An 11,839-nucleotide genomic window follows, 5' to 3' on the forward strand; every position below is an offset into this window, starting at 1 on the left:
GCATTGTTTTATTGAGTTACATTAACACGGGTGGCTGAAACACCTGTGCTGGAGCCAACCGCACTGGCGCTAGTGAGCAACGTCTCTCGACAAGGCAGAGAAGTGAGCATCAATAACGCAACCCGGGTTTGGCTGCTTGGTTTGAAGTAAGATCTGACAGACAGACAGACCCCCTCCCATTTGCCAAAGGAAATCACCCTGAGCGTGACGCTGATGACACCCCAAGGGGAGCTTGCGGTGGACACATCAGACTCAGCACAGCACAGCACAGCACATCCAAATCCATGTTTATTTGCAGAAGGACGTCCTGAACTGCTTCCTGGCGAATGTTTACAGGCTTCAGTTTTAAGGTCACCCCTGAAAACATGCGAGCCCAAGCACAAGCACGTGTGTCGGTTCACAGTAACGGCTGCAGCGTAGCTTAAAATGGCTGCGGGTGGAACCGACTCACTGTAAACAACGCGTGATTCGTGTTTGAAGACGTACAGCTGTTTATCCTACGAAACCTGGAAGAATATGGTGACAGTATGATATGTATTATATTTGCACATATGTGCTGATTAGGTTGAGCCTGCTAGAAATGACTATACTATTTTGAAAGAAAACTGAAATTTATTTGCGTTTTCCCCACAAAGTGATTAGAAATGAGCATTAAGTGAAGCTGATCAAGAGATCAGCCGCAATATTATTGACTCATGTATGTATCATGATCCAAAAATAAGAGACACAATTGCAAATGTGTTTTACAACAATAATGTTGTATTTCTTGCATAATGCATTCTCAAATGTAAAAATGGCTTGTGAAGATTTGAATCTGCATTTGCGGATCACATGACATGCATCCTCTCACTGTTCCTGTGCCGTGATGCACACTCAAATAGTGACCAATCCACACTCAAAGAGCTACTGATCCACACAAAAAAAACTACCAATCCACACTCAGATAGCTACTGATCCACACTTAAATAGCTACCGATCCACACTCAAATAGCTACTGCTACACACTCAAATAGCTACCCATCCACACTCAATTAGCTACCGACCCACACTCAAATAGCTACTGATCCACACTCAATTAGCTACCGATCCACACTCAAATAGCTACTGATCCACACACAAATAGCTACCGATCCACACTCAAATAGCTACCGATCCACACACAAATAGCTACTAATCCACACACAAATAGCTACCGATCCACACTCAAATAGCTACCGATCCACACACAAATAGCTACCGATCCACATGCAAATACATTACAATACAGGCATTTAGCAGACGCTCTTATCCAGAGCGACTTATACTACTTTATTTTTTTTTTTTTACATAGCATTTACATTCCATCCATTTATACAGCTCTCTAAATACTGAAGCAATGCAGGCTAAGTAGCTTGCTCAAGGGTACAATGGCAGTGTCTTACCCGGGAATCAAACCTGTGACCCTTACAAGGTTACAAGATCAGATCCTTACCCATTATACTACATGGCCTTCCACGCTGGCTGGCTGTCTTATTCTTTCAGAATAAGACATTATAGAGATATTATTGAGACTATTGAGACTAATCTCTCTCTATATAACATTGATAATTAGTGAGACTGAAAACTGTTTTTTCGAGTTTACACCAACAAATTATGCACATGCATATACTGTTGCTATGAAATTTATTTCAGTTGAAGAAAACGGTGCAGTGAATCACAACCCCACCATAAACACTGACTACAATTTGCCTGTAAAATAAATACCGAAAAGGTCTCTCACGACTCGGAAAACAGAAAACAGACAAAAGGTCGAGCTGATGTGACAAGCTACGCAAAACAGCAGTTAATAATCTTGTTGCCATGTTTACTGCTGCATAATAAACTGTCTAACACATGCCGACAGCGGACATGCGGCACGCGAACCAGCTGAGGAATTCAGCCGAGCCCTGAGCGCAGGAAAAGGTGATGTCCAAACAGCAGCATTTAAAAGAGCAGGCAAGAAGAAGACCAGGAAGTGCGATGAAAGGACATTACGCGTGCTTTCCGGAACATCTGTCCGGCGCACTGCCGTGTGGCTGGCTGGCGGCGTGTACGAGGACCGCACTTCAGCGTGCGGAGGTAATGAAACGTAAAGAAAACGAAGGAGGAACATAAAACTGATAATGGCTTCAGTCTCTTATTGGTTCACCGTCAGGTACTTGGCATGCACATGGACATTTAATACGACGGTCTCAAATGACAATGTGTTCTGAGGAAAAAAAGGAATTCATTTAGCCGGGTATTTATTACAAGTAATTATGCGTAATGACACATCTTCAGAATATGTGTAAAAAAACTGGCACCACCATTAAAATGCTGCCCTGTCTGTAATGGTGACAGTAATCAGAGAAAGGCATATTCTTTTGACAGTGTGACAATGCACTGGAAGAACTGGACTGTGACAGCTACACTGAAAACTCATGAGGAAATGCACAAATAAAATGTGCTCCCTATAAGAACTGAATGTGATTTTGTAGTTCCTGGTCATTTATATCTTTATGTAAAGCTTCTATAATGAAAAACAATCACTAATTTGGGAATATTGTCATTGAGCAACAAGTATGACAGCTTTTGTGCCTGAGCAAAATATATGCAAATATTTTGCCTCACATTTGTGCAAAAATAAATGAATAAATAAATAAATGAAACAGGTTGTTTTCTACCATACATACAACACAAGCTACATAGCTAGTCATTTAGCTATGTGAACTACATGGAAAATAAAATTTGTTAACAAACTAGCAAACGATTTAGATAGTCGGGTGAAAAACTGAATTTGTGTATAAGCAAACAGCTGTTGCCGATTGTGAGTGTGTGTAAAGTAGTGAAGAACGCACTGTTGCTCCTGAATGAGAAAATACGCTGGAAGAATGTCCTGTTTCTGACTAACAGTTCAAACAAATGAAAATGCTCTTGGCTACGCACGCTATGCAGCCATCGTGTAAACAGACACAGGTACGTAACAGTGAGCATATGGACACCTGTGCGTCACAGAACAAACGGTGTCCGCTTCCCCTTCGTGAACCAGGGTGGCCTTATCAGTGTGGTCAGATGACATCTGCATTGGTAACAATTACAGCACTGTGATCTTTCCATCCTGCTATAAATCACATGGGGAAAAAGAGGGAAACTCCACAAGGCCTAACCTCCGTCACTCAAAAAAGTAATGAAGTATTTAAATTTTTATGACGTATTACAAGTGTCTTGGATGACAAGGACATGCTGCAGTGAAAATACTCTCAAGGTTCTGTAGGTTTAGCTTTAGTGTAGGCTTCAGCAGAGTAGAATATATGGTTTTTGAGATTCAGACCAGAAACTCATGTAACCTACAGGAGACAACCAATGAATTGCAGAGCCTTAGGAGGATATGTAGAAGCGATCAAATAAACAGTTTTCTCATCTCAAAAAGCTGTTTTCTCAATTTTTGTGATCACTGATCTTGTCAAATCGGGTTTGTGCGAAAAACAACATTAGCATTAAGGTGTGGGTCAAAGGGCAGGACGTGTTGACTGCATGGAGGTCTTGCTTGCTCGAGCGTACAGACTTTTTATAATGACCATGCATGTGCTCTTAGGGCCTTCTGAAACGTGAATCTTAATTCCCCATATACTTCACTGCACGCTGCACCTTTGTGTGTGTCTCCAAATATGTGACCTTTTGGACATTTATGATTAATTTAAACGATCAAAAATATTTAAAAAATATGAAAGGATAAAATCATTTTGTCATTGCAGGTCCCCCTTGCAAAAGAGATTTCAATCTCAACGGGGTTTTGCTGGTTAAAGAAAGGTTAAATAAAATCAAAAGAAACAAGGAGTCATAAACCTGTCATTTGTAACATGCTGTATTGCATTCAAAATATGCTGTTCTCTATGAAACAATTCTGTATTGTGTATCGAAGGAACATTTCTTGCATGGATGCCAAGGATGGAAGGGTTATTTATGGTCATAATACAGTATATTACCAGCTCAGTCACTTTGGGATACAAATAAAAGCATTTTTTATTGCATACTGTAATTCTAACAGCAACAATGATTTTTAGTCCTCACAATGGAAAAATACAGTATGATACACAGAGTATCACAGAAATGTTAGCTTATCTGAAGTTTGCTTTCGTTCAGTTCCGAGAGATAGTTTTAGGAAGCACCCGTTTACAAAATGCAGACCACACATGCTTACTGTTGACAGACAGGCTGAGATGAACATTCAGTTGTGTTATTTCTGATTTGTGATTTGGCATGGGCAGTGTTATGAGATAAGACAAATGAAGGATGGTGGCTTGTCATAGTCCAAGGGAAATGGTGTCGCTGCATTGTGACATCAGATCTACACACCTGTGTAATAGGTTGATGTACTTGGCAAAAACAAAGAAAAAAACCTTCCAATCTCCAAAAAAAAAAGCATAGAACATTCTGAACACTTGAATCACTCTGTCTCCCCCATATATGGACACACATTCCATTCTTTTAAAGGTCTGTATTTTGAAGATCATTGGAACTTTAAAGGAAAAAGGAGCAATTATGCTTAATCAGTGAACACTTAGGAGTTATTTTAGATTTGATTTTCTGGGTTGGTATTTTCATAGTACAGCCAAAGTGGAACCATTCCAATGTGATAACAAAGACTTTTATGGAGAATGTTGCAAAAAGCTTTTTTTTTTTTGTAAATACACCGCTTTCCATGATGATTACCAGTATTCATTGCTCATACATATTCTTTTGAAAGTTTTCCGTACATCTGCATAAGTGGTTGCAACATGCCTATTTGAGCCAACCAATGTTATTATGTCTTTACAAAGGTCCATAGTTCCTTTTAAATTCCAAACCGTAATATAACCTAAATCGGATTAGCATTATTCTCACAAAAGAAACAACATCAATGAAAATTCTCTCTTGGCCTCAGTCATGGAGAAGATATCTGGAGAAAAATAACCCAGAAAGGTCTGTTCAGTTTTTTGGCTTAATCCCACTAAGGATAATCAATGGCAATAAACATTGCAGTTATGGGAATGTTTAAGCTAGTGCGTGCTGCACAATATTAATAGGGAGAGAAGGTATTTGTCAAACATTACAGTACGTTCCCTTGGTGAATATTGTCTCCGAGGGGACAAGGCCAAGCGTACACATATGCTCTCAAATGCTGTCTTCGATTGTCGGTTGTTTGAAAATCGACTCACGCAGTTTAATCTTCTTCATGGGAATAAAAGTTTGTTTAAATAAACTGCATTTGAAACAGAAGTGACTGTTGTTCACAGATTCCAGTGTAATTCCCCCCAAAGCAAATATGTTTTGTATCATTCCAATGAAACAGTTTCCTCTCTCTTTGCTATTTGAAAATAATTAATGCAGAATGAAAATGGAATGCTTGCAGCATAATAATTGAAAATGAAAACTCCCTCCCTGCCTGGGCCATGCGAAGATTTGTGTTTTTGAACAATGAGGATCTGTGTGTACTCCTGCATACATTATCACTCAATAAGACAAGCTGAAATAGCAGGCTCAATGATGAGGATCTGTGTATACTCCTGCATACATTATCACTCAATAAGACAAGCTGAAATAGCAGGCTCAATGATGAGGATCTGTGTATACTCCTGCATACATTATCACTCAATAAGAAAAGCTGAAATAGCAGGCTCAGTGATGAGGATCTGTGTGTACTCCTGCATACATTATCACTCAATAAGACAAGCTGAAATAGCAGGCTCAGTGATGAGGATCTGTGCGTACTGTAGCATACATTATCACTCAATAAGACAAGCTGAAATAGCAGGCTCAGTGATGAGGATCTGTGTATACTCCTGCATACATTATCACTCAATAAGACAAGCTGAAATAGCAGGCTCAGTGATGAGGATCTGTGTGTACTGTATCAAACATTATCACTCAATAAGACAAGCTAAAATAGCAGGTTCCATGATGAGGATCTGTGTATAGTCCTGCATACATTATCACTCAATAAGACAAGCTGAAATAGCAGGTTCCATGATGAGGATCTGTGTGTACTGTATCATATATTATCACTCAATAAGACAAGCTGAAATAGCAGGCTCAGTGATGAGGATCTGTGTATAGTCCTGCATACATTATCACTCAATAAGACAAGCTGAAATAGCAGGCTCAGTGATGAGGCTCTGTGTATAGTCCTGCATACATTATCACTCAATAAGACAAGCTGAACTAGCAGGCTCAGTGATGAGGATCTGTGTGTACTCCTGCATACATTATCACTCAATAAGACAAGCTGAAATAGCAGGCTCAATGATGAGGATCTGTGTGAACTGTATCATACATTATCACTCAACAAGACAAGCTGAAATATTAGGCTCAATTTCTAGCATCTAGCTGTAAAAACAGTGATACATAATCAACAAAAAAAATTTGTTATGTAAATTAGCCAATGAATATTACGCCTAATTCTCAGATCATAAGTGAAATGTAATGAAAGTGAAATGATCCACTGAGCTCTCCTTCGTTGTGCTTGCCCTGAGTCAGCCTAGCCTTCAGTGTTATGTGCCTGAAATGTGTTTGCTGTAGGCTCAGTGATGAAAATATATCTCATATGCGATGACATCTCCCCAGTGGGAAGGAAACTTTCCTCCGAGTACTCTTCCATCAGTGAGCACGGGAGTCTCCATTTCTGGTTTGGGTCCCAGCCCATATGCATCACGTAACATCAAACAAAGCAAACGCCACACGTGAAATAACCCACCTTAGACGTAGCATGAGGCGTATTGACTGAGCAAACCTATGCACAGCGAAGCATTCCACAGTGGAATGCACTGGCGATGCCGTCCATTAATGCTTCAGCGTTGCTAGCGGAACAGGTGGGCAGCATTTTACCTGGGACAGAACCTGTGCTTTCTCCTCTTCCAGCAGGGTTATTAATCTATGACTGAAGAGCAGAGAGGAGTGGAGAAATAGACTCTCACGGTCAGAATTTGAGCAGCTTTAAAAAGAAAAAAAAATTCTTTCCTTTTTTTGTAGTAAAAACAAGTATTTGCTTGAATATAAATGTTAAGACATATCATTGTAGAAATATATTTGTGTGAAGCCGTGCATGACAGAACACTTGTGGGGGCTTCTGGGGACTTTAAACCTTTACTTGATATGTTACTGATTTCAGTTATTCATACTTAGATCTCTCTGAGCACTGCTCCTTGCCGATTGCATAATGATGACAAACTTGCTCGGGGATGAAACTGAAGGGTACAGATATGAGCAGGCTCCTGCTGTGCGTCTCTTGCACAGGGAACATCCAGTTTGCACGCGCAATGCGCTCTGCCTCTCTCCCTCCTTCACAGACGCGTGGGCCGCTCTCTCCTGCCGCACCTTCGCCGTTTCCCACCCACGGATCCTCGCGCGTCTGCGAGCGCCGCTCGCTGCTCAAACCCCTCCGCGTTTCCCCCCCCCCGCGCGTCTGACGGAGGGCGTTATTCCACAGAACGTCACCACTCCGTGACCGAACAAACCGTCTCTGCGGAGTTCGGTACGTACCACACGCGCTCCTCTGAAGGCATGCTGGCTCGGCGTGGATGAAAGACACAATAAAGAAAGGACATTTTTTAAATTCCCTTTTTAAAGTAAGCCCTTTGGCCTTAAAGAACACACGTAAGCAGTCTGTTAATCGGGGGGAGGCACCAGGCGGGCATATGGCGGTTGGTTGCTAACGCGGGGCAGAAGTGGGCTCATCGCTGCTGCATCATAAATATGGATGTAGCCAGTACAAACAGGATTTCAGCAACACATCTGCCTTGGCTCATGCTATGGCCCTGACATCATCTGTTCTACAGTCCCCCTCTGAGCATCAGTGCCTGTCGGGGGGGATGGAACATATAAATAAAAATCACTGAAGTGCAATTGTTTGAAAATCTTGACAGAAACCAGGAAACCAAGCTAAATCCACCCAAAAAAAGACAGAAAGAAAGAGAAGGGTCAAGATGAAAATTAAAAACACAACGTGGCTGTGCTTTCGTGGTCTTTCTGGACGCCACTCATCAGCGTCCGCTATTATCTGCAACAGAGCTAATTAGCACTCAGGAACAATCGCCATGGAAACGGTTTACATTTCACGCTCGGTTGTCAAGGAAACATGGATTAATGGGATAGATTCCCGCTTAGCCTTGCATAAGTGCATTTGCAATGAGTAGTCACAGAACCGATGGACAGTGTGTTGCAGCCAAATAAACAGCATCATCCCAGAAGATAATAGCTCCCAAAGTTCCAGCTTGGATTTACTCATAACACATTAAAACATGTCATTTTGTGTTAAAAAAAAAATCACAAAAAAAAACTAAACTTGTTTTAAGCACAATGACATCCTTAATGAAGATAAGTAAACTTTTGTATGTTTCAACTGTATTCAAAGATTAATTTTGCCTGTGCTACCCTAGAAGTTACTGCAAGCCTATGGAAACACATATGTCAAACCCTCAGGCCATTATTTTGCTTAAGGATCAGCTGTATCCTTTAATCCAGATGTTAGATGGGGTGGCACTAAGAACTCGTAAAACACTCCGAAATCTTTTCTACTCGTGCTCCAACAACATAAATCTGTGAACTGTTCCTTCTCCCTCCAGTCCTAATTTCAGAACATGTGCATTTCAATTTGGCTCCTGATCGTACAGTGGAAAAAAAATGCTAATTAGCATGCTTCAGAACAAATTAGAATGTAATTAGAGTGTGTAATTAGAAAGTAAACTTTGTGTGTTACTCTAACTATGAGCATGCGCTAAAATACCCAAAATACAGACCTGACATTGTTAGTCACCGTACTCTAGCTCACACAATGCACATCTAGAATTTTCTGAGTAAGGCACCGGGGTCCATATTCCATGGCTGGATCTGAATCAGTATTGCCAATAAAACGCCCGAGATCGAGGCTAATGTTTTTGTTTACTTGAATAATGAGACTGTTTACGAAGGACAATTTAATTTGGAAACCCAGAGGACAGGGAGAAGCAAATAGACGTTATTTGTTTGAAATAAACTTTGAAATAATTATGGACTTGCCGTTGAGCAATAAGGCTTGAATCAAAAAAGCAGACAAAAGGCATCTGTTTATACCGACTCTGTGCACACAGTGTGCTCGTTAAGCCAAATATTAATCATCTGTCCATCTATAACCATCTGTCCATCTGTCTCTCGTCTCCTGACACACCAGTGTCTTGTGCCCCTGGCCTACAGTATCATCTGAAAATAATTATTTTAATGTTACTTACGTTCCATTCAGGGCTGTTCTCTATTATCAGTAGTATATGTTATAGTTCACATTTAATGTGTCCGGTATTTCATTTGACATAAAATAAATACATGCTAACAGGCGTTTCAAAATAAATGGCATAAAAAAAAAACATTTACAGTAAATATATATTTTATATATACCAAGGACACATCCAGCCGAAGGACCGTATGAGAAAGGTCTTTCCTTGAATTTTATTCTTATGGAATGAACCATAATGGCTGACTTTTCACTATATGTCACTGCACTTGAATAGAAATTGTAACAGGATGCTTTTTGTACTGCTGTCTGAGTGCCTCATTCCATACATAATACATGGTGGTGAACATAGTGTAATGAATTAATTGCCGGAAAACAACACTGACAACATACATGGTAAAATGTTTGGGGTTAAATCAACTCTTACAGAGTACATATGGTCCCTGCTAGACTCATAAGTACTCTGTTAGAGTTGAATTAACCCTGGACATTTTACTGTGTATGGCTTTAGTACAAAAATCCTTTGGTAGCACTGCTTCACTATATAACCTCAGGCCTGCATGACATTACCATAATTATGACATGAGGCCACTCAGTATCAGCGATGAAAGTTTAGTACAGCTCATAACAAGTGTCACTGCCATAATTTATGCAGCAAATTTTTACAAAACTGTCCAAATGTCATTAAAGTGGATACGATGTACATTATAGCAGTGTAATAGCATTTATCACAAGGTGTTATACATTGTCATGACAGGAGATACAACATAATAAGTCTGTGAAATCTGATCGTTTTGTAGTTCTTTAAAATAAAATAGGAGCCTCATCTCTTAGAATTACAGGTTAGTATGCATCTAGATAAATAAAAAAAACTAATAGTAATGAATAAATAGATGTAGCCTATTTATTTGCCTAATCTACCTACACCTCTTTTACAGTGTAGGTAGATTTGGGTTTGGATATGAGTAGTTTATATTTTTATTCTACATTTATTTCCGTATTTAAGACGGGAAAACCCGAGATGGTCCATACATCCACCCAAAATAGAAACATTAATTTTCTATTTTTATTCATTAGACATTTACTGTTTTACTGTTACACGTTCGATTCGATCCATACGCATGTCAACCATTTGCAAAGACACTCCTTTCAATTTAGAATCCCGATTTATTTTATTGATTTATTCAATGTCAAGGGATGTATTTGGCACTGATCAAATGCGCAGCCCTTGATAGCTTTTCGACATGTCTGCATTGCAACCGTATTATAAATAATGACGTTGAAATAACATTTAAAGGACACGATGGGGAAGGAATGACATACGTTTTCAATACTAGGCTACATTTGATCTTATGCGTGTATGTTTTGCCAACAAATGTCACGACTTTTTAATTACATCGAGCCGGATAGAAAGTACACTCCAGATCAGGAGGCGCTGTCCTTCAGCACCACGGTTGCCCTGAGATTACAGGTGTAATTGGAAATAGAGTAATAGTTTCAAGTTTTTTTATTCCCACATTTTGCAGTTTTATCGACTTCAGTTGAAGGAAACTCCTTCATACATTTTGCATACAGCGTGTCTAGCGTTAATTTCAAGTAACCGGCTGTACTGGTTGAGTGCATACACTCGAGACTATATGTTTTATGGAAACCATTTACGAATACATCACTGAAATGATTTGAAAATTATTTTAAGTGACTGCATCAGTATATGTGCTAATTAAAAGGAAAGTCCAAAATCTACTGACCTGTTTTAAAATTTGGAAAAGTTCCAAATCGGTGGTGATGACGCCTTCTTTGCAATGTCGGTATGCTCGACAAAGTGTTGCCCATAACCGAGGTCGAATTATAACTCAGGGCTCAGTTTAAACCGTCTTTATCCAGGATATCCAATGACTGTTTCCTTTTTTAATTTAAACTTTTTCGTTCAAGGCACACCGGCTGGAGAGCAGCATGTCACGTAGCAGTCGTGGGCGTAGATCAGTCTAAAGTACGTCAGCGTCACACAGTTTTTCTAGACGATTTAGGTTTTAAACCGTAATACACAAATACGGGTGCTGCGTGTTTCTTCTGACATTGATTTTGGACGGTAAGCGATGTTTTTGCTCGGGGATTTTAGCTTCTCGTTTGTTGTGGACCATCTTTGTTTGTCGGCTACTATATGCAATCACGGCCCATTTGCAAGCTGCCTGCATATTAAATATAGGATTTCCTGCTTATCTTGTATTATAGTAGGCCTACCTCTCCATCTGTGAGAGTGATACGGTAACAACTGCATTTGACAGTGATTAACTAACCGGATACTCTGGATTAGCTATGTTAAAGAGGTACACAGGCAACTCTCAAATGGCATGGATAGCCTAAGGAAAGAGCAGTTGTGAATTTGTTGTTCTAAATGAGAAAATTCAGATATCTCTTGGAGAAGACAATAGAAACACAATTTTGTAAATACAGCCTTACTCATAGATTCTGAATTTAATAACAAGAAATGGATACCGATTCAAACAAAGCAACAATTGATTAGTGGAAGGATTTTGGTAGTTGTAATGTAATGTAATGTAGTTCCTTTGCCAGGAATAATTTTATGCTACATCAGTTGAT

The 11,839-nt window shown here is 39.7% G+C and overlaps 1 protein-coding gene across 1 annotated transcript in view; it reads right to left on the minus strand.

Moving 5' to 3' along the window:
• LOC118218476 (E3 ubiquitin-protein ligase NEURL1-like) overlaps positions 1-11,361 on the minus strand; it is a 77,216-nt gene extending 65,855 nt beyond the window's left edge. Inside the window, exon 1 of the mRNA XM_035401152.1 lies at positions 10,987-11,361. Coding sequence (XP_035257043.1) covers positions 10,987-11,071 — 85 coding nt within the window. The 5' untranslated portion in view covers positions 11,072-11,361. The remainder of the gene's footprint in view (positions 1-10,986) is intronic.
• Positions 11,362-11,839: the final 478 nt, after the last annotated feature.

The sequence above is a fragment of the Anguilla anguilla genome, chromosome 18 (genome assembly GCF_013347855.1).
Source record: "Anguilla anguilla isolate fAngAng1 chromosome 18, fAngAng1.pri, whole genome shotgun sequence".
Classification (NCBI taxonomy): Eukaryota; Metazoa; Chordata; class Actinopteri; order Anguilliformes; family Anguillidae; genus Anguilla; species Anguilla anguilla.